At 44.2% G+C, this 14,105-nt stretch overlaps 1 protein-coding gene across 2 annotated transcripts in view; it reads left to right on the plus strand.

Annotated features, from left to right (window-relative positions):
• The first annotated feature begins 2,131 nt into the window (after nucleotides 1–2,131).
• The window catches only part of YIPF6 (Yip1 domain family member 6), a 44,894-nt gene continuing 32,920 nt past the window's right edge, over nucleotides 2,132–14,105 (plus strand). Inside the window, exon 1 of one of the 2 annotated variants that reach the window (XM_003272666.4) lies at nucleotides 2,132–2,235. In XM_003272666.4, the coding sequence (XP_003272714.1) occupies nucleotides 2,179–2,235 (57 nt within the window). In that variant the 5' untranslated portion in view covers nucleotides 2,132–2,178. Of the gene's footprint in view, nucleotides 2,270–14,105 lie in introns of both variants that reach the window. The other variant, XM_012499104.2, reaches the window with a different exon arrangement.

Here is a 14,105-nt window from a genome sequence, read left to right on the forward strand (position 1 = left end):
CCAACAAAGTTCTCCATACCTATTGACTTAAATATTAATTCCACTTCTACCACTTACAAAGGTTCTAAGTAACTTTGGGCAAGTCATGCAAGTCCTGCTGTACTGTAAATATCCATGATCTGGCAAACAGTAATGACTGTAGGTGTATTAAAGAACTCTGAGTTAGTCTGGCAATTTTTTGAGATACACTTGCAACTAAAAACAGAATAATTCCTATTTTTGGGAGCTTGTTCCTATGCAGCCCCTTCCTTCACAACCTTCCTTCCTGATTTTCTTTCTACAAAGCATATTGTCTCACACCCAACCAGTACCCTAGTAGTTAAATGGGAAGAACAGGCATTGGTAGTCTGAAATAATGCCCAAGTAACCTGAGCACTGCCTGCCTCAATTGTTCTATGGCCTGTCCTCCTCTTTTTTATTTTTATTTTTATTTTTATTTTTTTTTTGAGACGGAGTCTCGCTCTGTCGCCCAGGCTGGAGTGCAGTGGTGCAATCTCGGCTCACTGCAAGCTCCGCCTCCCGGGTTCATGCCATTCTCCTGCCTCACCCTCCGAGTAGCTGGGACTACAGGCGCCCGCCACCACGCCTGGCTAATTTTTTGTATTTTTAGTAGAGACGGGGTTTCACCGTGTTCGCCAGGATGGTCTCGATCTCCTGACCTTGTGATCCGCCCGCCTCGGCCTCCTAAAGTGCTGGGATTATAGGCGTGAGCCACCGCGCCCGGCCGGCCTGTCCTCCTCTTAACCTAGCACCAAGGCTACCTTGAAATAAGTGGCCAAGAGGGCCAATAGATGAGGTTAGAAGGGGTAGAAGCGAGGGGCTTGTGGCTAGGGAGAGAGAGCTAATTTTGGAGGTTGGCAAGGAAATAGCAGACGTTATCAATGGCCTCAGGGAAGTGGGACGGGAGGTGGTGATCTGGTAATCATGGGGTGGGAGGATGAGGTGAGAGGCTGAGGCCGGGGTTGGGGCATTTGTAGATGGTATTCCCTTGCAATTACAAAAAGATTTCATATCTACTGGCTTAAATTTTAATATCACTTCCACCAGTATTTGTGCAAGTACTAAAATTGTGCTTGGTCTGAAGGGGAATTATCGTAAACAAAACAAAACAACAAACACCAAAAAAAAAAACAACCTCCATTCGTTTGGAATTTTGTCCCTCCATATTCCACATTCTTCCTCCTTAAATTTACTACTTGGATTGCCTATCCAAAAATATAAAACATTTTTATTTCACACCCATCCCCTGCCTTGTTGGTTAAATGCTTAACACCACCAAAGGGCACCCAGGTATCCTGGATGCTGATGCTGTCAAAAATGGCTGCGCGGTCTGACTACATTTTAACCTGGGGCCAACGTAAACTGGGACCAGAAATACCGTGAAAGCCCAAAAGGATGAGATAAGGAAAACAGGTTGGGATAGGCAGATTATCTTTTGTTTGTTTAAGTTATTCTCACAATAGTTACTCTCTTTTAGACCCTGAACATTTCCAGTACTCGCTCCAAATGGTTTAGCAACTTTTGAAGTGGGATTAACAAGTTTGGCCAGTGAAGCTTCTTCCCCGCCCACCCCCAGAGGTGCCGGAGAAAAGTAATCCTGGAGGGTCGGCGTGGAGGCAGTAGAGAGGTTTATAAAAGTCAAGGAAGTGGGAAGAGGCTTGCGAGCAGCAGGAGAGGCACAGAGTCAGAGGGGCAGGGGCGGCGGCGGAGGGAGCAGGAGGTTGGGGCTTGAGCTCTTCATTCCGGGGCACGGAAACTTGAAGTCGCTCGGCAGCCAGGGAAGGGAAGGAAGAGGCAGGCTCTTTCCTAGAGCTGCCGTGATCGAGGGTCTGGCACTCCAAACCAACTCCTGAGAACGGGAAATGGGCGGGGGTCGCTGGGGTGGAGAGGGCAGCCGTGGTCGCGAGAGCGAAGGAGCGGTCTGAGAATCGGCCTTGAGTGTTAAAGGCAGAGCGTGTCTAGCGGGACCCGTGGCTCCGAAAAAGCGAGACAAGGCGACGCGGAGCTGTCCCCGACACCCTGAGGACCGAGGGACAGCGAAGGGCCAGGGCCGCCGGCCATTGCCAGACGCCATTAGGTGACGCCGCCGTCACGCGATGACGCGCTGACCGGCAGTGGCCTCCACGTCGCAGGTTCCGCAAAGACCTGTGGGAGCGACCCGGGAGAAGGAGGGCCAAGATGGCGGAAGCGGAGGAGTCTCCAGGAGACCCGGGGACAGCATCGCCCAGGCCCCTGGTGAGCTTGGGATCTGCGACAAAAGGGACCGAGGGTGAGGCAGAGTGCCCCCTAAAGAAGTCGGGGGAAGGGCTCGTGGCCTGAGAGCCGGAGCCTCTTCCGCCCGGCAGGCCCTTCCTGTACCAGACGCCAGAACCAGTCCCAACACTGCACCTGTTCTTTGCGCTAACCGCTTTGCCCCCTGCCCTACTGGTTCCTTCCAGGTCTTTTTGTGAAACTCCGATCTTTCCTTTTCCATTCTCCCAGGCCTCGTCATCGTCCCCTACATTGTGTTAAATGGCGAACTTTAGGTGATTTCTTGTTATCTTTTCTTCTGCTTTCCCCTCATTTTATCAAAACCTGTCACCAGCCTTTGTTGAAGGAATAATGAGAGATTGCTTCCCATGGGACATTAAGGTTTTATTGCTTATAACTTTAGTATTGACTTGTTCAGTGACCCCAGTAGGCCAGGTTTAACCCCTGTGGCAGCTCCTTGCCATTCTCTTCACCATACTTGTTCTCCTTTATTATTTTTTACTTTTTTAAAAATCGAGACAAGGTCTCACTCTGTCACCCAGGCTGGAGGGCAGTGGCGCGGTCTCCGCTCACTGCAACCTCTGCCTCCCAGGCTCACGTGAGCCTCCCACCTCAGCCTCCCTAGTAGTTAGGACCACGGGTGCGTGCCACCACACCCGGCTAATTTTTTGTATTTTTTTGTAGAGATGGGGTTTTGCCATGTTGCCCAGGCTGGTCTCGAACTCCTGGGCTCAAGCTGTCCTCCTGCCTCAGCCTTCCAAAGTGTTGGGATTACAGGCGTGAGCCACTGTGCCCGGCCATCTTCACCATACTCTCTTGCTGCTGTCTCTGCAAGGGATAGAATTTCCACTGCAAGCCCAAAGTGTGGACAAGTATTTTAAGAACACAGACTTTGGAGTTAAACTTTACCTGGGATGGAATCCACCCACTTTGTGAGTTTGGGCAAGTCATTTTAGGGAGGGTGTTTCTTCATCTGTAAAATGGAGATGAAAATACCTGCCTCAAAAGAGTTTTTAGAAAGATCAAATGGCATAATTTATGTAATGTCTCTAATACTATCAGTACCATGAACTGAGGAGTATAATGAGGTCAACATTCTGCTCCTGTCCCTCTTCTCAATGTGTTTAGTTATATAGTAGTTGCTCAGTAAATGGTTCTTCCCTTTCCTCTTTTTTTTTTTCTTTTTCTTTTTTTTGAGACAGAGTTTTGCTCTTACCCCCAGGCTGGAGCACAATGGCACAATCTCAGCTCACTGCAACTTCCGCCTCTGGGGTTTAAGCGATTCTCCTGCCTCAGCCTCCTGAGTAGCTGGGATTACAGGCACCTGCCACTATGTCCAGCTAATTTTTGTATTTTTAGTAGAGACGGGCTTTCACCATGTTGGCCAGGCTAGTCTCGAACTCCTGACCTCAGGTGATCTGCCTGCCTTGGCCTCCCAAAGTGCTGGGACACCGGTGTGAGCCACCGTGCCCGGCCCCCTTTCCTCTGTTTTGAATTAGCAATTTAACATAGTGAACTGAGCTGGGAGATCAGTGAACTTGATTCTAGTCCTAGCTCTGCTGCTTACTCCCTCCATTTGTTCACCTCTTCACTCACTCAACAAATATTTATTGAGCATCCGCTACTATGTTCCGGGCACTCCTTTAGGCACTGGGGATATGGCAATAAGAGTGAGTTGTGTTAAGTTCTGTTGTGACCTTGAGTAAAATCAGGCTGAACCCCAGTTTCCTCATTTGGAAAATGGTGATAGGAACACATCACTGAATTAGTGAGAGTACTAAATGAGATAATATATACATTGTGCCTACTATGACATTGTCATAGGTGCTTAGTAGTTTTTAGTTTCTATCTTTCATTTAAACTTCTCCGCCCCTCTTCTGTGAAGCTTTCCCAGTTAACTTCAGTGGTTCTGATCACTCATTACTCAATATGCAATCCGCTTCCATTCAACAAATGTTTAGTGAACTCCCACAATGAGTAATGCACTGTGCTAGTTGCTGTAGGGAATGCAAAGGGCCTGCCTCTCTGGTGCTACCAGTCTAAATTTTAGGGATAAGACAAGTATACAATGTTAAAATAAGGCAGTATATAAGAGAAAGTTACACAAAGAATATTACAGAAATTTAAAGGAAAATGCTTTCATGTCCAGTTGGGATGACCAAGCTACACGGTGGAAGTTATATTTGAAAGGACTTCAAAGGATGGGTAGAATTTGAAATTGCAGGTGAGCATAAGAGCTATCAGTAACTGAGCACCTGCTACATGCCAGGTATTGTGCTAGACATCCTCTGCGTATTTGCTACTAAACTTTACAGCAATCATTTCAGTTAAGTGGCTTTTAACTACATTTTATGTGCAGATGAGGATATGACATGCAGGGAGGTTTGATGATTTCCCTAGGGTCTATATCCAGTTAGTGCCCATGCGTGAAATTTGAAACTAGATCTGACCCTGAAGCCCAGACTATATCCATTTGTGCTACACAGCCTCTTGTGAACAAAGGCACAGAAGTTGGAAGGTGCTAATACATTTATAGAACAACAGGTAGATCACTTTGGCTGAAGCACAGGGAATTATTAGGAGATAAGCCTTCAGAGGTAAGCCTACTGAGTTAGGGAGGCAGTATGGAACAGTGGTGGTTTGGAATGTGTACTCTGGAGTCAGCTTGCTTAGGTTTGATTCTAAGCACTGTCACTTAACTAGTGGGATATTGGAGAAATTACCAAACCCCTCCTTGCCTCAGTTTCCCCTCCTGTAAAATAGAGATATAACAATACTTAGTTCATAGGGTTATTAGGTGGAATGAGTTAACACATTGGATAAATTAACACACTTAATAGAATGCCTGGCATATAATAATGCAATAAGTGTTATTTCTTATTATTGGCTACTAACCTGGGAGGCTTAATGGGCTACAAAGAGCCAGTGGAAATTTTTGAGGAGGGAAGAATTTGAAATCATGAATTGGACAACATAATAGAGGGTAAGTTACAGTGGGGGAATATCTGGAATCTAGAGGGCCAGTGAAGCTGTTGCAGTAGTTCTGGGAAGAAATGATAAGGATCTGGACATCAGCAGTGGCAGGAGACAAGAGGATTTGAGACAAGGCAGAATCCACGACGGTTTGTAGTGTGTGAAGGAGGATTTGTCTTAGATTAGTATTTTCCAAACTTTAGTTTGCTAGCAGTCATCTGGGGAATCTTGTTAATTTGCAGGTTCTGATTCAGTTGGTCTGGGATAGGGCCCGAGATTTTGCATTTCTTATGGACTCCCTGGTGATGCTGCTGCTGCTGCTCCCAGTACCACATTTTGAAGAGCATGGCTATAGTCACCCCAGAGTATAGTGACAGTCTGAACAAAAATAGATAATATACAAGGAGGGTTAGCTGGATGAGGGCCTTAAAAGTTGACTAATTCAGTTTGGGACATGTTTAGTTTGAGATACTGGCAGGCCATTCAATAGATATCCAACAGGCAGTTGGACTTTAAAACCTGTACTTCAGGGCGCAGAAGAGGTCATGCCTAGTGATGTTGATTTAGGAGTCATCTGCACAGGGTTAAAAAGACAGAATCTTGGGTAATGCCTGTATTTAGGGGGTATGAAGAAGAGGTAGGCTGTAATAATGGCTGCAGTCTGGGGTCTTTTTTTTTGAGATGGAGTTTTGCTCTTGTTGCCCAGGGCTGGAGTGAAATGGTGCCACCTCGGCTCACTGCAACCTCTGCCTCACAGGTTCAAGTGATTCTCCTGCCTCAGCCTCCCCGAGTAGCTGGGATCACAGGCATGCACCACCATGCGCAGCAAGTTTTTGTATTTTTAGTAGAGATGGGGTTTCACCGTGTTGGCCAGGCTAGTCTTGAACTATAGTCTGGGATCTTTGGAAGATCTCAGGCTATGAGGAAGCTGGCCCCAGGTGAAGGGGCTGGCTGGAGACCATGCCACTGGCTACCCCTTCATCCACTCCTGGGAGCCAGGCCTCTTTGAGCTGATTCCTGCTTCATGCTTCCCCTTGTTGATTCATTTTTCCAGGATTTTGGTCAATAGTATAACCCATTTGCTCCCAGCTATTTTTTTTAGGGTTGCAGTCCCTGCTTTTATTATGTGTTTTTTGGCCCTGCCTCTGCCTGTTCCCCTTACTGGCCCAACCCAGACAGAGCAATGTGCATGTGTGTTCTGTGAGCACATGTATATATGTGCAAGAGCCTGCCTGCTGATGGGAAAGGGGAGGGGCATCTATCCAAGTCGCCTTTCCTGCTGAGGGCTAGACAGAGAGCAGGGTCCATTAGCTGAGGCCCTGGAAGTCCTGTCTTTTATACATGGAGCTGGAGGGCCATAGTTCCTGACTCAGCTCATGGAACATTGTTGCTGATTCTTGAAGAGACAAAGGGGAGAGAGTAGGGGATCACATGGCACTTCAGTGACTACAGAGACTTCTGATACCAACTACCTGGAGTTAGGCCAAATTGCACAGCTTAAAAGCACAGTCCTCTACAAGACTGCTCTTCAGGCACTATCCACAATTTTGGGGGTTCCCAGGACCATCCTCACTTCAGAGCAAGTAGCTACAAATTCACGGGTTCCCACGTTCCCCTCAGGTTTATTTCTTTTTTGGCACAATCTCAGCTCACTGCAGCCTCTGCCTCAGTCTCCTGAGTATCTGGGACTACAGGCACATGCCACCATGCCTGGTTAACTTTTGTATTTTTGGTAGAGACGGGGTTTCACCATGTTGGCCAGGCTGGTCTCGAACTCCTGACCTCAAGTTATCCGCCCATCTTGGCCTCCCAAATTGCTGGGATTACAGGTGTGAGCCACGGCACCTGGCCCTCCCCTCAGGTTCCATAATTCACTAGAATGACTCATAGAACTCAGAACAGCACTCTACTTAAAATTACAATTTTATTATAGCAGAGGGATACAAATCCAAATGCGCAAAAGAGAGAGATACACAGGGCGAGGTCTGACAAGGTCCCAAACACAAAGATTCCTTGTCTTGTCCCTGTGGATTCAAGACATGTTACCCTCCTGGTTTGCTGGTACGTGACAATATGCAGAGTATTGCCAATCAGGGAAGTTCACTCATGTGTCTGTAGTTTTTATTAGGGTTTCATTATATAGGCATGATTAATTGGACCATTGCTCACATAATGGAACTCAATCTCCAGGGTCCCACCACTCCCGAAAGTTTGGGCTTATATGTTGTGACTTAAAGCCCCAAACCTCTAGTCATATGCGCAGTGTTTCTGACGTGGTTAGCCCCCATCCTGAGTCATCTCCAGAGTACAAACTACGTAAGGGCCTACTGTGACTCACCTGTAAGCATAAACTACCAGAGCCCCTGTGAATATCAAAAATACTCCTGTATCATTCAGGAAATTCTAAGTTTAGAGGCTAACTCTCAAGAACAGAGGGCAGAGGCCAGCTAAATTCTTTATTATACAGTAGTGACAGAACTGGAATTGACTCCATGGGAATCTTGAACTTGAGCTAACATTTATCCAGCCCCTATTGTGTTCCTGTATTAATACATTTCTTCCTCACAATAACCCTGTGATGATGGTACCATTATCTCAATTTTACAGAGGAGGAAACTGAAGCACAGAGAGGCTAAGTAACCTGCTCAGTGTCACATGGATAGTACAAGATGGAACTGGGATTTGAACTCAGGCTATTTGGCCTGCACTCTTAACCAGTATTCTCCAAATACCATGTTAAGCATTGAGTATATGCTAGGTGCTGTACAGTGTTATTTATTTTTATAGCAGTATTGTTTCCATGTGACATCCCTGTTTGACTTTAAAGCCTGTTTTTTCCTACTGTACTACAATGCTTCTAGCAGTAGCAGGCAACAGGGAAACTGAAAACAAGCAATCCTGGCACTTGAAAGGGCAGTGTTATAGTAGTGAAGAGAAAATATGGCTTCAAAAAGTGTTGGTTTTGGCTGGGCATGGTGACTCACATCTGTAATCCCAGCACTTTGTGAGGCCAAGGTGGGCGGATCACTTGAGGTCAGGATTTGAGACCAGCCTGACCAACATGGCAAAACCCTGTCTCTACTAAAAATACAAAAATTACCCGGGCGTGGTGGTGGGTGCCCAACTACTAGGGAGGCTGAGACAGGAGACTCACTTGAACCCAGGAAACGGAGGTTGCAGTGAGCCGAGATCACGCCACTGCACTCCAGCCTGGGTGACAGAGCAAGACTCTGTCTCAAAACAAACAAAATGGGTTGGTTTATGCATTACATGCTGCAGAGTATTCAAAGAGAGTGAGGATTGAATGAAGATCCTTGTATTTCTTGATTATGTGAGGCTACTTTCAGAGAGCACAATGTCAGTAAAGTGGTGAGAAGGCCAATGCCATATTACAGAAGATTAAGTGGGAAAGTAAAGAGAAGTTTGATCAAGCAAGAGAAGGAGAGTAGTTTGACAGAATAGCAGAAACAAGGGAGCGATATATTTTTAAATTTTATTACAGAAGCTTTCAAATGTGTAAATAAAATGAAGAGTAGCATAATGAACCTCATATATCTATCAACATTCTGCTATTATTTTATTGGTCTCACCACATTTTTTTGGTCTTTTTATTTAAAACTAATTTTAGACATATAGAAAAGTGCAAAAATAGTAGAGAGAGTGCCTGTATTCCCTTCACCCAGGTTCCTCTAATGCTAACATTGTACATAAGCATAGTACACTAATCAGAACCAAGAAATTAACATTAGTAAAACACTATTACCTATAGACCATATTTGAATTTTAGCAGGTTTTCCGCTAATGGCCTTTTTTGTTCCAAGATCTTATCTAGGATCCCACATTGCATTTAGTTGTAATTTTTCCTTCATTTCTTCCAGTCTTTAATGGTTCTTCAGTCTTTTCTTATCTTTCATAATCTTTTCTGAGTATTTTAAAGCAAAGCCCAGACATACCATCTTCATTTGTAAATACTTCACTACGTTTCTCTAACAGGTAAGGACTTTTTCTTTGTTATCATACATAACAAAACTAATAATAACTACACTCCAGCCTGGGCAACAGAGTGAGACTCCATTTCAAAAAAAAAAAAAAAGAAAAGGTAAATTGGATCCCCATATACACCTTCAACAATTATCTACTTACGATGAATCTTCTTTCTTCTACAGCCCTACCTACTTTCTTTATTATTTTGAAGCAAATCCCAGGCATCATTACATTAGTAAATATTTGGTATGTATCTCTAAAAGATAAGGATTCTGGCTGGGCACGGTGGCTCATACCTGTAATCCCAGCACTTTGGGAGGCCAAGATGGGCAGATTGCTTGAGCCCAGAGGTTCGAGATCAGCCTGGGCAACATGACAAAACCCTGTCTCTACTAAAAATTTAAAAAGTAGCCTGGTATGGTGGCACATGCTTACAGTCCCAGCTACTTGAAAGGCTGAGATGGGAAGATTGCTTGAGCCTGGGAGATTGAGGCTGCTGTGAGCTATGATCATGTTACTGCAATCCTGCCTGCATGACAGAGCAAGACCTTGTCTCTAAAAAAAAACAATAAATAAATAAATAAGAATTTTTTTTTTGATTTTGTATTATTTTAGAGTTGCCGTCTTGCTATGTTGCCCAGGCTGGAGTGGAGTAGCTGCCCACAGTCATGATCATAGCACCCGCAGCCTTCAACTTCTGGCCTGAAGGGACACTCTCACCTCAGTCTCCCAACTAGCTGGAACTATAGGTGTGTGCCACAGTTCCCAAATTCGAATTCTGCTTTTAAAGAGAACATAACCACAATAACATTAATGCACGTAAAAAATTAATAATTTCTTAATATATCTCATTAGGGTTCAAATTTCCAATTATCTCCTAAATTATATTTTTATAATTTAAAAATTGGCCCACTGCCTGTTTTTCTTTTTTTTTTTCTTTTTTTTTTGAGACGGAGTCTCGCTCTGTCGCCCAGGCTGGAGTGCAGTGGCACGATCTTGGCTCACTGCAAGCTCCACCTCCCGGGTTCACGCCATTCTCCTGCCTCAGCCTCCGGAGTAGCTGGGACTACAGGCGCCCGCCACCACGCCCGGCTAATTTTTTGTATTTTTAGTAGAGATGGGGTTTCACCGTGGTCTCGATCTCATGACCTCGTGATCCACCCGCCTCGGCCTCCCAAAGTGCTGGGATTACAGGCATGAGCCACCGCACCCGGCCCACTGCCTGTTTTTCTAAGTATAGTTTTCCGGGAACAGAGCTATACTTATTTATTTATGTGTTATCTTTAGCTGCTTTCATGCTACAATGGCAGAGTTCAGCAGTTGCAACAGAAACCATATGGCTCTCAAAACTTGAAATATTTACTGTTTGACCCTTTACAGAAAGTTTGGTGACCCCTGCTTTAGGCAATTATCTTTTAGAATAATTAAAAATAGGAAGAAATGTCATATTTACCTTCATTTTAACCACTTTGGGAGATCATTTATTTATGTAAATCCAGGTTTCCTTCTGATACCATATTCCTTCTTCCTGAGGAACTTCCTTTAGCATTTCTTGTAGAATATATTTTAGCTTTTGCTTGTCTGAAAAACGTTTTTACTTTGCCTTTATTTTTAATAGTTATTGCTGGGTTTAGAATTCTGTGTTGATAGTTTTATTCTTTTAGCACTCTAAAAGTGTCCCTCCATTTTCTTTTGGTTGGCATAGTTTCTGGTGAGATGTCTTTCTTTGTTTGTTTGTTTATATTTTGTTAGAGATGTCTATTATAATTTTTTTTTTTTGAGATGGAGTCACTTAGGCTGGAATGCAGTGGCATGATCTTGGCTCACTGCAACCTCTACCTCCCAAGTTCAAGCGATTCTCCTGTCTCAGCCTCCCAAGTAGCTGGGATTACAGGCACCTGCCACCATGCCCGGCTAATTTTTTGTATTTTTAGTAGAGATGGGGTTTCACCATGTTGGCCAGGCTGGTCTTGAACTCCTGATCTCAGGTGATCCGCCTGCCTCGGCCTCCCCAAGTGCTCAGATTACAGGCGTGAGCCACCATGCCTGGCCTTTTATTGTAATTCTTATCTTTGTTCCTATGAACACAATGCCTTTTTCTTTGGCTACTTTCAAGATTTTCTCCTTATCTTTGGTTTTCAGTAGTTTGTGTCTAGGTTTGTGGATTTTTTCATTTTGTCCTTTGGTATTCATCTTGATTGGGGTTCTCTTGGCTTGCGTCTGTCACTTGATGTCTCATTATTTTTGGAAAATTTTCAGCTATTCTTTTTTTTTTTTTTGAGACAGAGTCTCACTCTGGGGTTCAGTGGCACGATCTTGGGCTCTGCAAGCCTCGACCTCCTGGGCTCAGGTGATCCTCCCACCATAGCCTCCTGAGTAGCTGGGACTACAGGTGTGTGCCACCACTCCTGGCTAATTTTTAAATATTTTTTTGTAGAGATGGGGTTTCGCCATGTTGCCCAGGCTGGTCTGGAACTCCCCAGCTCAAGCAATCTGTCTGCCTTGGCCTCCCAAAGTGCTAGGATTACAGGCGTCAGCCACTGCGGTTAGCCTATATCTCTTCAGAGCCATTATCTTTCTCTTCTTCTGGGATTCCAATTATTTACATAATAAGACCATTTAGTGTTTTCCCATAGTTCCTAAATACTCTATTCTTTTTTCTTTTCTTCTTTTACTCTTCTCTTTTTGTTTTAGTTTGCATAATTTTGACTGACCTAGCTCTGAATTCTTTCTTTGATATTGAGGTAACTGATAAGGCTGGCAAAGGCATTCTTTATTTGTTACTATGTTCATGTAATCTAGCATTGCCATCTGATTCTTTTTTTTTGAGACGGAGTCTCGCTCTGTCACCCAGGCTGGAGTGCAGTGGTGCGATCTCGGCTCACTGGAAGCTCCACCTCATGGGTTCACGCCATTCTCCTGCCTCAGCCTCCCCAGTAGCTGGGACTACAGGCGCCCGCTACCACGCCCGGCTAATTTTTTTTTTTTTTTTTTGTATTTTTAGTAGAGACGGGGTTTCACCGTGTTAGCCAGGATGGAGCCATCTGATTCTTACAGTTTCCATCTCTTTGCAGAAATTCATCATCATTCATGCATGTACCTTTTCTACTAGAGCCTTTTGCATATTAAACATAGTAATCTTAAATTTCTTTTCTGATAATTCTAACATCTTGGTCATCTCAGAGTCTGGTTTTGTTAATTGCTTTGTCTCATAGTGGGTTGTTTTCTCATGTGAGTATAGGGGAGATAATTTGTTATTGGTATTGAACACTGGACATCATGTACACACTGCTAGAAGTGGCACGTCTCTGCTGCTGAGTTGTCAGTCAGTAGGGGTTAAGTCAGTCTAGTCAGAAGTTGAGCTTTGTTTTTTTTTTTTTGTTGTTGTTGTTGCTATGGTTACCTTCAGTGCATCACCAGCTTCAGATTCCTCTGTTGTTGCCTTGAGTTTAGGGGTGGGGGTGCTATTTGTCCCAGTGTTTTGTTTGTTGTTGTTGTTGTTGTTTTTTTTTTTTTTTTGAGACAGTGTCTCACTCTGTTGCCCAGGCTGGAGTGCAATGGCGTGATCATAGCTTACTGCAGGCTTGACCTCCTGGGCTCAAGTGATCCTCCCACTTTAGCCTCCTCAGTAGCTGGGACCACAGTTAGTTGCATGCCACCATGCCCAACTAATTTTTTAAAAACATTTTTTGTATAGATGGGGGTCTCACTGTGTTACCCAGACTAGTCTCAAACTCGTAGCATCAAGCGATTCTCCTACCTCAGCTTCCCAGTGTTGGGATTACAGGCATGAGCCACTGCACCCAGCCCCAATGTTTTTATTAATGTTCATATTCTATACTCAGCTTCTGTCTTTGCCCTTGCATCTCATGGTGAGTCTTTTTCTAAGCTCTAGCCCTTCCTTCAGCAGTAGACTGCTGTTGTTTATTACTCCATACTTGCTAGCCTGGTGATAGGGGCCAGGGAAAGGGGATTCTTTGCTGTCATAGTCTAGTCTCTGCCTTATGCTGACCATGTGTCCCTGGGTCTCCTGGGTAGCACTTTCTTAGTGATCCTGTCCGCCTCCTAGCTGAAGGAAACTCTTAATGGTCTGGGCCCAGGATGGTTTCCTGTCCATCCCTTAGTAGTAGAGAGCTTTTCCTTTTCCCTTTCTCCAGCTTCAGTGAGTTGTCACCTGTGTTCTGAAGGCAACTTGTTTTTGTCTAAGTGGCTTTAAGGCTTTTTCCTCTAGGGGCTTTTTTCTAGAGAAGAGCCTGCAAGTGGGTGTGAACTCCTCTTGCGTCTATTGCTTCCAGGGGTTCTGTACTCTTGTGCTAGTCCATACTTGGACTTTAGCAATTTATTTAAAATTTTATTTGAATTCTTACCCATCTGTGTGGTGTGGTGTGGTGTGCAGCATTGTCTTCCCCTCATGCTTTGCTACCGTTGAGCCAGTGCTGATGTCTCTTCGTGGAAGAACCTGGCTTTCTTTAGATTTCATCCAGGCTACTTGGTCTCCCTACAACTCTGTTCTCAGATGAATTCAGGGAAAGTTATGATTCAGTAAAGTATCTAGCCTTTTCTCATTATTCTACTTGGGGAATGGTCTTTCCAGCTTCCTATATCTTAATCAGAAGTCAAATTACAGTGTTATATAGTCACTTGAAATAGGTGCTGTCTTTGTGGTTGTGTGTTTATTTCAATACATGGTAGTTTCATTGGTTTAATTTTTCTCTCAGTTTCAGGGATTGCTTCCTTCAAATTTTAATTTTGTTTAATAATTGTGTGAAGTGTTTATATGATTGCAGGTCATTTATATGAACAACATATATTGAAAAAAGCCTAGTTTCTCTCCCTGTCTGCTTTATCCTATTCCTTTCTTTCCTCTATAGGAAACCTTTAAAAAAAATCCTATAGCA

The sequence above is a fragment of the Nomascus leucogenys genome, chromosome X (assembly GCF_006542625.1).
Source record: "Nomascus leucogenys isolate Asia chromosome X, Asia_NLE_v1, whole genome shotgun sequence".
Lineage (NCBI taxonomy): Eukaryota > Metazoa > Chordata > Mammalia > Primates > Hylobatidae > Nomascus > Nomascus leucogenys.